General features: G+C 47.0%; 1 protein-coding gene across 1 annotated transcript in view; it reads right to left on the reverse strand.

Moving 5' to 3' along the window:
• Positions 1-9213: 9213 nt before the first annotated feature.
• TWSG1 (twisted gastrulation BMP signaling modulator 1) overlaps positions 9214-13989 on the reverse strand; it is a 59893-nt gene continuing 55117 nt past the window's right edge. The window contains exon 5 of the mRNA XM_062201364.1: positions 9214-9881. Within this exon, the coding sequence (XP_062057348.1) occupies positions 9700-9881 (182 nt within the window). The 3' untranslated portion in view covers positions 9214-9699. The remainder of the gene's footprint in view (positions 9882-13989) is intronic.

The raw sequence follows: 13989 nt of genomic DNA on the forward strand, positions 1-13989 counted from the left end.
GATCTGGCCACACCTGAGGCCACGGGCTCCCCAGGCTTTTCAGGTATGTAAGCCCCCTCCCCTGTTTTGTTTTGTTTTGTTTTGGGCTTGAACTGCTTCGAATTTTGCTTCTGCCCTTTGCAAACCAAGCTGCCCTATAAGAAATAGTAAGGGGAGCTCTGGAGGCTGAAACAAAAGGACATCAGACCGTAACTCAGATCCACGGGAAGAAGTAAGCAACACTGACAAAGGTAGCCAGCAGCGAAAATTTAAAAGACACCAAAAATGTATTTTTTGTTTGTAGTTTTTTACTTATAACTGCCTAAAGCGATAATTATAACTCTGTGTGCTAGACACACAAAGTATAAAGAAGCAATCTGTGTGACAACCTCATCACAAAGACCTGGGCAAGAATGGAATACAAAGAAATGAAGTTTTGGGGTCTTGCTGAAATTACAGTGGTATTAGTCAAAGCTACATTGTTATAAAGTAAAATCTTAGTTGTAATCCTTAGGGAAACCTCTAAGAAAATAACTCAAAAATGTATTGTAGGGCCGGCGCCGCGGCTCACTAGGCTAATCCTCCACCTTGCGGCGCCGGCACACCGGGTTCTAGTCCCAGTCGGGGCACCGGTTTCTGTCCTGGTTGTTCCTCTTCCAGTCCAGCCCTCTGCTGTGGCCCGGGAGTACAGTGGAGGATGGCCCAAGTGCTTGGGCCCTGCACCCCATGGGAGACCAGGAGAAGCACCTGGCTCCTGGCTTCGGATCAGCGTGGTGCGCCGGCCACAGCGGCCATTGAGGGGTGAACCAACGGAAAAGGAAGACCTTTCTCTCTCTCTCTTACTGTCCACTCTGCCTGTCAAAAAAAATGTAGAAGAAATGATAAGAATTAAAATGGCATATTAAAAAACACATATTTAGGGGCTGGCACTGTGGCGTAACAGGTTAAGTTGCCGCCTGTAACACTGGTGTCTCACATGGGTGCCTGCTTGAATCCTGGCTACTCCACTTCTGATCCAGTTCCCTGCTAATGTGCCTGGGAAAGCAGCAGAAGATGGCCCAGGTACTTGGGCCCCTGCACTCATAGGGGACACCTGGAAGAAGTGCCTGGCTCCTGGCTTCAGCCTGACTATTGTGGCCATTTGGGGAATGAACCAGTAGATGGAAGAGTGCTTTCTCCCTCTCTCTCTCTCTCTCAAATAAATAAATCTTAAAAAAACATAAATTTTTCCTTTTCATTAATTACATTAAAAATAAATGGGGGGGGCTCACTGGCACTGTGGCGTAGTGGGTAAAGTTGCCCCCTGCAGTGCCCTCATCCCATATGGGCTCCAGTATGAGTCCTAGCTGCTCCTCTTCTGATCTAGCTCTCTGCTTATTGGGAAAGCAGTAGAAGATGCCCCAAGTCCTTGGGCCCCTGCACCCATATGTGAGACCCAGAAGAAGCTCCTGGCTCCTGGTTTTGGATTGGCCCAGCTCTGGCCTTTGCAGCCATTTGGGAAGTAAACCAGGGGATGTAAAACCTCTCTCTCTCTCTCTCTCTCTCTCTCTGCCTCTCTGTAACTTTCTGCCTTTCAAATAAATAAACAAATCTTTAAATAAATAAATTAGTCAATGGGAGAATGACATTTGATGTAGCAGTTAAGATGCCACTTGGGAAAGAAAGTCTAGTGTGCTTTCATTTGAAAAACCAGCTTTCCCTTCGAAATGTTGGTGAATGGGTTGACTTTGCTGAGATTTTATGGCACGTGTGAGAAACAGTATTAGAAGATATAATTATCATGAAATGCACCCTTCTCCTGGCAGACCACGAAATATTTGCAGTGTTCTCTTTTGATTCAACTGAACTGCACACATTTTAAGGAAAAGTCATTAAACTGGGATTTTTGAGGTTGTTGATATTTGACCTGGGCCCTTTTTTTTTTGTTAACTCTAAGATTTGCTGGATGTTATAATAAAAACATTTTGTGTTGAGCATACATATGTTCCTCCAACAAGTAAACTTTTGAAAGCTTAATTTGGAATTAGTGGGAGCTGTTCCTTTCGCGCCCGAGACATTATTTAAGTTGTAAAGCCTGCTAATAAAATACTATAGTCTGAGCATAAAAAAAAAAAAAAAAAAAAAAAAAAGATGCCACTTGGAACGCCCACCTCCTATATCAGAGCACCTGGGTTCAAGCCGTGGCTCTGTTCTCAGCTCCAGCTTCCTGCTAACCTTACCCTTGCAAGGCAGTGGTGATGGCTCAAGGAGTTGTTGGGACCCTGCCACCTGACCTGGATTGAGTTCTAGGCTCCTGGCTTCCCCCTTATGTGTGAGGCACTTTAGGGTGCTGGAGAGTTGTGTGTAACACAGTGATAAAAGAAACAAGGTCCTCATGTTAGTCCAGTTTGTGTTGTTGCGACCAAATCCCTGAGCATGGCTACCTTATTAACTAGAGAGTTTGTGGTTTTTGGGTTTTTAAATTTTCATTTTTTAAAATTTTTAAAAATATTTATTTTTATTTGAAAGAGTTGTATATAGAGAGAAGGAGAGCCAGGAGCCAGGAGCTTCATCCCAGACTCCCATGTGGGTACAGGGGCCTAAGCACTTGGGGCATCTTGTGTATCGGAAGTAGAGCAGCCAGGATTTGAACCAGCACCCATAGGTCATGCCGACATTGCAGATGGTGGCTTGCCCCACTGTGCCAGAACACCTGGCTTTTTTTTTTTTTTTTTTTTTTAAGATTTATTTATTTGAAAGGCAGAGTGACAGAAAGAGAGATCTTCCATTGGTTGGTTCACTCCCTAAATGGCTTCAACAGACAGGGCTGGGCCAGGCCAAAGCCAGGGACTTTTTCGGGATCTCCCACGTGGGTGCAGGGGCCCAGGGACTTGGGCCATCTTCCACTGCTTTCCCAGGCCACAGCAGGGAGCTGGATCTGAAGTGGAGCAGCCAGGACTCGAATTGGTGCCCTTATGGTATTCTTGCAGGTGGTGGCTTAACCCTCTGTAGTACAACTCTGGCTCCCAGTAAAGAGGTTTATTTGACTTTGAATTTTGGTGGCTGGGAATCCACACAGCATGGCCCCAACGTCCTGGGGAGGGCACCTGGTTGTCACACAGGGCGGAGAAACAGAAAGGGAAGCAGCCATAAGCGGAAGGGCTGAGGCTTTACAAGCACCTGCTCAGGGCACTGATCTGGGCCCCCAAGAGTGGAACTCCCAAGAGACAGCATTCATCCCTTCACAAGGGCGGTGCGGGCCGGCACTGTCGCTCATTAGGCTAATCTTCCGCCTGTGGCACCGGCACACTGGGTTGGGGCGCTGGTTCTGTCCCGGTTGCCCCTCTTCCAGTCCAGCTCTCTGCTGTGGCCCGGGAAGGCAGTAGAGGATGGCCCAGGTCCTTGGGCTCTGCACCCGCATTGGAGACCAGCAGGAAGCACCTGGCTCCTGGCTTTGGATCAGTGCGGTGCGCCGACCACAGCGACCATTGTGGGGTGAACCAACGGAAGGAAGACCTTTCTCTCTGTCTCTCTCTCACTGTCCACTCTGCCTGTCCAAAAAAAAAAAGGTGGGGGTGTGGTCCACCCATCACATCACTCCCTCCCGCCCCTTAGAGCACCCACTACCTCAACACTGAGCCTCCAGCATGCGAGCCCAGGGGACCCACGGGGGCACACCATCGCACTGCTCCTCTCCCGGGCCTGGCTGCGAGGTGAGCAGACGATAAACGAGTAACCCATACAGCCTGTTGAAGTATCTGCTGTGAGGGGAGGGGCTGCTACCTTACAGGCGGTGGTTGGAGAAGACCCCTCTCAGGATGTGCTGTTTGAGCTGAGACCTGGGTTAGGACAAGAAGCACAATGGGCATAAAAAGCTGACCCAGTAGGGGAAGCGACTTCTGCACCGATGATGGCATGAGCTTGGCCTGCTGGGGCAGCGGGGCTGAGAGAGGGGTGGGGAAGGGGGCCCGAGGCAGGGAGGCTGAGGCTGCGGGGGGGGGGGGGCGGCTGGGGGCATCCCTTCTGTTCCACAAAACCCAGCTCATCCAGTGTCCGCCAGGAGAAAACCTGTCCCCGGGTTGGAGATGCACAGATCCCGCAGGCAAGTCTGGGGGTCGGTGTGAGGGGCTCCGGACAATGAGTTCTGGACTGGAAGTCCCATGGGGAGACCACAGCTCCGGAGCCGGGCCTCTGTGTAAGCCCCGCGGCCATACCAGAGCTCAGTGAGGAGCCAGCCTCACACAGGGACAGGTTTGGGGTGCTCAGAGGCGCTCCCCTTGGGCAGAATCCCCTGGAACTGACGGCCATGTCCCATTTCCTACAGGCTAGCGAGGATTTGCTGAGGCCTGGGGGCAGGGGTCGTGACCTGCACTGTTAGGAGTGTGAGAAAGGTCAGGGCAGGGGGAGGGCAGGGCAAGCAGCCCTGCTGTCGTCAGTCCCCCGCGGGAATTTCTGTCCCTGGACCGGCAGGGGCTTCAGGCTGTGAGTCAGGCTCTGGGGACTTGCCGGGAGAGGCAAACATTCTTTTCCTCTTTGCTTCTGCAAGCATGGCTCTCATCGCAGAAGCCGGACCTGGGACTTGGAGCACTGACTTCTAGAACAAAGCAGCATCAGAAGTGAGCACACCGCAGGTGGAGGTGACTTTCATCAGAAATGCAGGCCCCACAGCGGCCTCTGTTCCGGCAGAACCGGCAGGACCCAGGACCGCAGGCTTTGTGAGGAGGGAACCGGGAAATAGAAGAGTGCGTTGGCTGCCCTCAGGCCACTTTCCCTAAGGGTTGGAGCAGAGGGGGTGCTTTTACTGCCCCAATCTCTCTCTGCTTCTAAAGCAGAGCACTCAGCAGCCGGCTGGGGCCTAGTGGGGACCCCAAACCAGGGCCTCCCAAAATCCGTGTTTACAGGAGAGAAAGCAAATTTACTTGTTATTGGTTAGGAAAAAGCAGCAAGGCTTAGGGGCCCTTGTTACTACCACCACCTGGCTGGCCCACAATGGCCTGTGCAGGCTGCAGGGCTCCCGGGGGTGTCCCCTCCCCCAAGACTGCTGTCCCGGCCATCCTCAGCCGCTCAAGTGTCCTCTGGCACTCCCCCTCCCTCCCCCACCCCCCCAGTCACCGGGATTCTGTGAAGTGACACTGGTTGCACCACACAGCACGGCGGCACAGGGCTCTTGGTTCCAAGTGCGGTATCAACCTGAGAGGATGGCCGTGGGGCAGCCGGGAAGGCGGTGAGTGGTTCACACCTGGACCTGAGCCTCCTCCCGCCCAGACAGGCATCACACTGGAGAGCTGCGTGGCGCCGGAGGCGGGCAGGGCAGGGCAGGGCAGGGCAGGGCGAACTTGCTCCCAGACTGGAACTCAGTGTATGAAAAGTAAGATGGAAACTGTTCAAAGACCCCTGTTAGATCAGAGTGCAAGGCCATCCAGACAGGGCAGGTCCCCACGATCCCTCAAAGCCCGACTTCACCAGACGCAAACCACGCACTTACTTTGGTATTCTCTGCCAAAATCAACACACATGACTCACACCCGTTTTAATTTTTTATTAAAATACTTTTTTTTGGTTCATAAGGACAACCAAAGGAAAAACACAATTTATATGTTGTAGATCATGTAAAATATAATAAACATAGACCCTGGGGAATGCAGAATAGATTTTAAAATTCATCAAGGAGGTTTCATAAAGACAATATTTTAAAATGTGACTTATTTGTATTTACATAATTTTTCCAAACCTTCTTTTCTCCTTGTTGATGCTTCTTTGGTGAATAATTGTTCAAATGTCCTATCATCTTACCAGTTTTGTTTTCTGAAACTGTGTTCTAAATGAACAGCTGTCTTCTATGGTATCCTAGGTGATAATTAAATGAAATCTAGTCTGTATATCATTTTACTTGGTATAACTATTATGAACATAGTACTAGTTAAAAAGTTTTGGGGAAAAACAACAGAAAAACCTGCTACCAAGCACATGACTTTTATATACAGAAAAGAGCTTTTATATAGGCCTTCATAATAGCCACTGATTTAAAACCTAGTGTTTTTCTGATCTGGCTAAAAAAAAGTGAAAAACCTAATTACTGAATAAAAAAGAAAAAGAATTTTTACCAAAGCATCAATATAGAAGTGAATGGACTTAGAGGGGTAACAGAGGGTATACATTTTAGGGAAGCTATTTTGGCTTCTCAAATGTTATAATTTCAATTCGAAAAAGCTCTGGGATTCCAAACCTGAAATATGTGCTAGAACTGGAAATGCAATGTTTTATGCAAACTCTTAGCTGTTTCAGAAATCAGAAAAAATAATCAAAATTTGAATAAAAAAGATTATTCAATTTAGGGACAATTTCTATTAGGAGAGATCAAGGTAAGAAAAATCAGCTAAGTGCACTGTCTATTAAGAAAAGTAGGAGGAAGAAAAGAGATATTACATATAAAAACTTAATACTGAAGACCTGAAAAAGATGACCATGAAGTTTTAAAATGTTGTCACCATTAAGAAAACAGCAAGCAGGCTGACAACAAAGACAAATTAACTGAAATTTCTTTGAAAAAACAGTGAAGTTGAAATGAAGCAGCTGGCTGCAGATTTCTAGAAAAAATTCTCTCGAGTACGAGAACCCTCTCAGCTTTATAGGCGTTCACAAAGAAGGGGAGATAAAATGTTTTAAGGCACTTCTGAACAGAGGCATTCCAGGGAAAGGGATAACTCAGTGTTTTCTGCCAAAAAGGACACCTTTTTGAAAGACTGATATACCTTGATCATTTGCTAGAGTTATGCAAAAGAACAGAGAAGGGGCAGGGCTTTAAAATTTAAAATATTAATCATAATATTACAAATGATTTTATAGCTACTGTTCAGATAAATGAGTAATACAAAATGTGTCTGACAACACTACCTATTTTTATATTCTAAAATATCTAGACATACAAAGAGGTATTCCTAAAAGGTGACTTGCAATTCAAATATGCACCAGAGAAATTAGTGATCTGTAGTCTGTAATATAAATACTTACGTTTGGACTGACGCTTGAGGGTGGAGGTTTGTGACTGTGAAGGGCACAGTGTTTAAGCTTGTCCTTACTGAAGGATTATCTAAGACGCTGACTAAATATTCATAGTGTATTTGGAGTGAACACCACCTTGAGAAGGGATTTTAAAAAATTCATAAGAATCTTAACTTCCCACAATACAATTATCAGATCTGGATATAAATTTAACAAATGAATGATTACAAAATGACAAAACCAGTGAGCATAAATAGATTTTGTTCGTTTCCCATTCTAATTCCCAGAATCCTCTTCTTCAGTGCCCCTCTGATCACTCACCTGTGAGAGAACAGGACTCTTCCTGAGGCCGCCCCGGCCATTCTCGCCTCCAGCCCGGCTGCCGTACAAGGAGACCCGCTGTTTCCCTGGTGCTCTGAGCAGGGTCTGATTGAGTCTCCATGCCCAGTACCCTGTAAGCTGCTACCTTTAGTCACAGAGATGCTTTTACTTGCCAGTGATCTACCTGAGCAGGGGATTTTTTTTTTTTTTTTTTTTTTTTGGCAGGCAGAGTGGAGAGAGAGAGACAGAGAGAAAGGTCTTCCTTTGCCGTTGGTTCACCCTCCAATGGCCGCCGCGGCTGGCGCACTGCCAGGGGCAGAGCAGGGGATTTTATGCAGCTTCACAGGTGTACCCTGCAATTCCTGGTGAAGACAATTCTTCAACGTCCATGTCAGCATTATGGGCCAAAGGAATGGAAGCGAATGAGGAACTTTCCCTCCAGCTTTGTCAGTGTGTGTATTATTAGGATGGAGTCTACCATATACAATTTGTTTTGTTTTGTTTTTTGGCTATGATGACCCACTATCTATTTTGGTATGAAAAATCAGCTGTTTACCCTATAGAGAGTGTCACTTATCTTCACACTGTTGGAGAGCAAACCTACAGGCCAGGAATACTTGCAGTGAGTTCCAAGGAGGTCACAAGGCTTTAGAGAAAGGACATTCCTATGTTGGTTCGGACACACAGTATGGAGGAGGACGTAATCATCCCCCTCTCTCCTTGATTTTTCCAGGATTTTATTAAATCTGCACTGAGAAAGCCAGTGATTAGGATGTCTCATAATTATACTGGAGTCTGGGGAGGGTGGTAAAACAAGCCATCTGAATCCAGCCAGATCATAAAAATACTTGAGTGATTATCCTCTCCTATTTCGGGGAAGGCAGGCTTAACTTTGTATTTCCCATGGCTACAGGAGGCTTTGAGTTGTAACATGTAGGCTCTTTTTGGTTATAGTTGCAAAAGAAGCCACCGAATTCTTGAGGCTTGGACATGTCTTAGAAAGAAGCAAACCACAACAGATGTGATCTGGATTTGCTTAGATGGCTACAGCTGCCATGCTGTTCATGCTGAAATAACCAGGCCTGCGCTGGTCAGCGAGCTCCAGTCAGCTCATTGGGTTACCGTCTCCAGACCTCGAAGTGACGCACTTGAACTCTCACTGTAGAGTCACGGCCTCGGCTCCACCCGCTGTGCTGACCTCCTCAGACCTGAACGCCCAGCAGCCCTCACCAGCGGCAGCAGCCACTGCCTAGTAGAACTTTGCCAGGAAGCCTGGCTCACTGCCCTCCAGCTGCCGGACACATTCATTGCACTCCTGCTTAGCCCAGGCTCAAAACCACTGATCCCAAAGACGCAGCTGGCCCTCAAAGATACGGGTGGTTGGTCTGCTCCACGCACACCAAGCTGCTCCGGACCACCGCGCGCTGGCTGTCATTCTCCTTACTACGTTAGTTCTAGGTCCTGTCGGGAAGGTTCTTGTGGGGGACCTGACCAACACTTCACCCCCTGGGAAGTTTCGGCAGACACTGGGGGTGGGAAACAGTAATGTTGCCTGGTACTGAGGGAGAGGGGGAAGGGGAGGATGGTGGCATCTTCCCCTTTCCTCTCCATGGTTACCTTGAGATGGCTCCTACAATCCTCAGACTCTAACTCTCACCACGGCTTCCTGTTTCCTGAAAACCCTCAACAGGGCCACTGGACAGCCCATGCGCTTCTGGTCCCAGACCAGCCCCAAACACCCACGCATCCCAGCACCCCGCTCCAGGTCCGGAGACAGCCGAGTAGCTCCAGCTGTGGTCATGCTAGCATCGGGGGTTGCCGAACACATGTGATTCAAAGCCTCGGGGAGAGGCAGATAACCAAGCCAGAAAGCAGGCCACGGGAGGAAAGCTGCGGGGTGGTGGAGAGACTGAAATCAAGCTTTTACAAGAGTTTCTGCACGTTCTCGAGTGATATATTTGAATATCTACTTATCAAACAGATAAACAACATAAGGCACAGTGAGGAAGGCAAACAAGTAGAAAGACTCAGTGTCCCAGGGCAGCACATAGGTCATAACTCACATTAACAGGCTTCCACTAGCACTTCCAAGACAAAAAGCTTCCAGAGCGCTAGAACACAGCGTCGCATTTATGTTGACAACCTCAGATCTGTGAAGGAATTCTCCACGCACCTGCTTCTATGATCAGAGCTGGACACGTATTCAAAGGCAAGGGCATACTGCTACTGGGCGACGCAGTCAATAAGAGCAGGTAGAATTATGGGATTTAACACATTGCTGCTTGTCATCCTTGAAAGGAACTCATTCCAAGTTCTGTATGTCTTCTTAACTTGCTGGCATTCTGGTGCAACCAATAGATTAACTTTTCATACTTTTATTTTGTCTAAATTGCTTTGAGTTGTATTTCTTTGCCTTCTTTAAAACATGCAGTTCATACATTTGACAGTTTTACTCCCATAGTCAATGCACTCCGGGCCGATACACTCGCAGCAGGCATTGTGGAACCAGCGATACTTGGATGCCCCCATGGACTCACAGGATATTTTACACTGATGTATGGACATGCAGTCATCAAAGTAAACCACAGTACACAGGTGTTCTGAAAAAGCAAAAAGTTAAAAGTTCAGAGCAAGAGAGAACACAGGAAAGACTTCAATACCCAGTTGCATCTTATTAACAGTTCCTCAGCTTAGTTTTCACAGTGCTGCTCTGCACAGGACAAAGATGAACGATAGGAAAGAAGATACTCATTTGTTAATGATATTGGCAAAAAAAGTCAGATCCTTCCCCTTCAGCTGAAGGCAGCAAAGGGCTGTCCTCACCTCTTAGACTTTGACATGAGGGGCGATGCCCCTGCTATGCCAACATACCATATGGGCACGGGTTCGTGTCCCAGCTGCTCCACTTCCGATCCAGCTCCTTGCTAATGTGCCTGGGAAAGCAGCGGATGATGGCTCAAGACATTGGGCCCCTGTACCCATGTGGGCGACCCTGAAGAAGCTCCTGGCTCCTGGCTTTGGCCTGGAGCCCTGGCCATTGCAGCCATTTGGGGAGTGAACCAGCAGACGGAAGACCTCTTTTTCTCTCTGTCTCTCTCTCTCTTTCTCCCTCTCCCTCTGTAACTCTGCCTTTCAAATAAATAAAACAAATCTTAAAATGAAAAAAAAAAAAAAGACTTTGTCCTGAAGACTATATTATTGGGCTTAAAAACATTTGCTGTGTGATAGAATTGTGTTTTTAAGCTGGGCATTTCTGGTAAGATTTCCTCCAAAGAGGATTCTCCAGTTAAAAGACATTTGAAAAATACTGTTCGAAAGTTAGATTGAGGGAGGGCCAGCATTGTGGTGCAGTGGCATCCCATATGGGTGTGAATTTGAGTCCCGGCTGTTCCACTTCCTATCCAGCTGCCTGCTAATGCACCTGGGAAAGCAGCAGAAGATGGCCCAAGTGTGTGTGCCCCTGCCACACATGCGGGAGACCCAGAAGAAGCTATTGGCTCCTGGCTTTGGCCTGGCTCAGTCCTGGCCTTTGTGGCCACTTGGGGAATGAACCAGTGGATGAAGGACCTCTCTCTCTCTCTGTCTCTCCCTCTCACTCTCTCTTTCTACAACTCTGCCTTTCAAATAAATCAATGAATCTTTAAAAAAAAAAGTTACATCAAGCCTTTATAATAAAATAAAAAGTAATTTGAATGATATAAACTGCTTAGTAATGCTTGACACAAATAAGCATTAGCTAATAGAAATATTATTTTGCTTAAATATTTATTTATTTGGAAGGTAGAGTGACAGAGAGAGAGGGAGAAACAAGAAAGAGAGGTCTTCTGTCTGTTGGTTCATTTCCCAAATGCTCGCAATGGCGGGGACGAGGACAGACAAAGCTTGAAGCCAGGAATTCCATGCAGGTGTCCTACGCGGGTGGCAGGGGCCCAAGTTCTGGGCCATCACCCACTGCTTCCCAGGTGCACTGGCAGAAAGCTGGACTGGAAGCTGAGCAGAGAGGATTCATTCCAGTACAGACACCCCAAGTGGCAGCCTAACCTGCTATACCACAGTACCATTGTTATTATTATTAAAAATTTCTAGTTCTACTTTCCACTCAGACAACTACTTTTGATGGTTTCTATTTTGGTTATTCTAGTGGTTAACTCCATATGACTACCCTAGGTAGAAAGAGAGTACATGAAATAAAGGAGAGTTGGTGTTGTAGCATAGCAGATAAAGTAGCTGCCTGTGGCTTTCCATAGGGTTCCAGTTCATGTCCCAGCTGCTCCACTTCTGATCTAGCTCCCTGATAATGAGCCTGGAAGATGGCCCAAGTGCTTGGGCCCCTGCACCCATGGGTGAGATCCAGAAGAATCTCCTGGCTCTTGGTTTCAGACCAGCCCAGCTCTGGCTATTGAAGCCATTTGGGAAGTGAACCCACAGTGGATGGAAGAGCTCTTTCTCTGTCTCTTCCTTTCTCTGTACTCTGCCTTTCAAATAAATAAATGAATCTTTAAAAAAAAAGAGGACAGGCCAGTGCTGTGGCTCACTAGGCTAATCCTCTGCCTATAGTGCCGGCACCCCGGGTTCTAGTCCCGGTTGGGGCGCCAGATTCTGTCCCGGTTGCTCCTCTTCCAGTCCAGCTCTCTGCTGTGGCCTGGGAGTGCAGTGGAGGATGGCCCAAGTGCTTGGGCCCTGCACCCCATGGGAGACCAGGAGAAGCACCTGGCTTCTGGCTTCGGATTGGTGTAGCACACTGGCCATAGGGCGCAGGCTGTAGTGGCCATTTGAGGGGTGAACCAACAGAAGGAAGACTTTTCTCTCTTTCTCTTTCTCTCACTGTCTAAACTCTGCCTGTCAAAAAAATAAAAAAATTTTAAAAAGAGGACAACAAAAACCACTAACAGAGTACTTGTTCTCAGGCTGTTGTTTTTAAGAGCCATTGACAGAACTGATCAATCACCAGGGATCTGGTAAGTAAAGGAAGGCCTAATGGAAGAAACTGGACTTGCATTAGGAAGAATTAAAAGCGAAGCTCCCAGATAACAAAGTGAGGAGAGCCACAAGGAGCTGGGTACTGTGTGCACTAGGCCAGAGTGGAGGCAAGGCCAACTGGAGTGGCCGGGTGGTGTCAGGAAGCCGCCACTGGGCACGTGACGTGGAGACCGTTTAAAGAACCCAGGGAGCAGCACAGCACCCAAGAGGGGCTGGCAGCAAGCGGGAAGCGGAAGCGCTGAAATCTTCAAGTGGCTGGAACTTCCTGAATTCATCTATGTACCCAACACATACTTACTGAACACCACTATGGCTTAGCCATTAGGGACTCACAGAGGAATTAGAGAATCCAAGAAACTGAGTTGAAAAATGCTAGGCCTTTGCAATTTTAAAACAGACAACAAATGGAACCGCAAAGGTGGGGAGGAGGAGCGGAGTGGCGAACTCCACCTGTGGTGGGGGGTGTGCGAGGGACGGTGCCCCCGTGCAGAAACTTTAGCTCTGTCTGGAAGGATACGCTTTCTGCTAATTATTTCATGAACTTAAGCAATTTTTCAGAAAATTATGAATTATTATTTAATATCTAATGTGTGGATCACGTATACTTTAATAATGGGAAAACTGTAGTAAAATATCTTATTATTATCACATTGTATATATTTCTGATATTTCCTTAATCCATAATCGATAATTTGCTGTCATAATACTTTAACCTAAAAAAGAAATGAGTGTGTTTTATCAAAGGCTGCTTTGGTTTTCCTATCAGTGCCCAAAGGCCTGCTCTGCTGCACACATGGAGGCCTGTGATAGAAGGCATTACACTTTGAAAGTCGGCTTAATCATTATTTATGTCCATTTTATTTGAAAGGCAGAAAGAGAGAGAGACAGAAGAGATGTTCCATGTGCTGGCTGACTCCCCCAAATGCCCACAACAGCCAGAGCTATGCCAGGCTGAAGCCATGAGCCAGGAAGCCCATCCAGGTCTCCCATGTGATGTGGCTGGCAGGGGCGCATGTCTGAGCCATCATCTGCTGCCTCCCAGGAAGCTGGCTCAGAAGCAGAACGGGCAGCACTAGAAGCAGGCACCCCCATGTGGGACGCGAGCATCCCAAGTGGTGACTTGAGCCACTGTGCCAAACACCTGCCCAGGGTTTCCTTTCAAGGTGATGAAAATGTTCTGGAATCAGACAGTGATCATAGTGGTACAACACTGTTAATACACTAAATGCACTATGAATGTGCACTTTAAAATACTTAAATTGGTAAATTATACCATTTACGCACAATTTGCTTCATATTTTAAGAAATAACCCCAATTTGCATAACTGCTTTATTCTTCTACGGTAAAACTGTATGGTGCTTTTTATTGGAAAATAGAAATGACTTTACAAAAATCCACTTGCCCTTTACATTCTAAATTTGTGATATGACCTGATTCTCACTAATAGATGTTCTTTAATACACTTCTCAAGTTTGGGTAAGTCATTCTCATTTAGTGACTATTTCGACCCACAGTACCCATTTCCAGAGAGCTGACTGGGTTAATTTATACCTGGAAATGAGGTGTCTGTAATACCAACTTGGCTGAGATGAAATGTAGCTGTAGCTGATGAACCTGACAATACTATTAGGAAAACCTGACTTCCCGGAGTACTCTGAGCATGCCCTGACGGGAAGCAATGTTGTATTAGGTGAGCAGCACTGCTGCAACCTCACAAAAAGAGTAAT

The sequence above is a fragment of the Lepus europaeus genome, chromosome 9 (genome assembly GCF_033115175.1).
Source record: "Lepus europaeus isolate LE1 chromosome 9, mLepTim1.pri, whole genome shotgun sequence".
Lineage (NCBI taxonomy): Eukaryota > Metazoa > Chordata > Mammalia > Lagomorpha > Leporidae > Lepus > Lepus europaeus.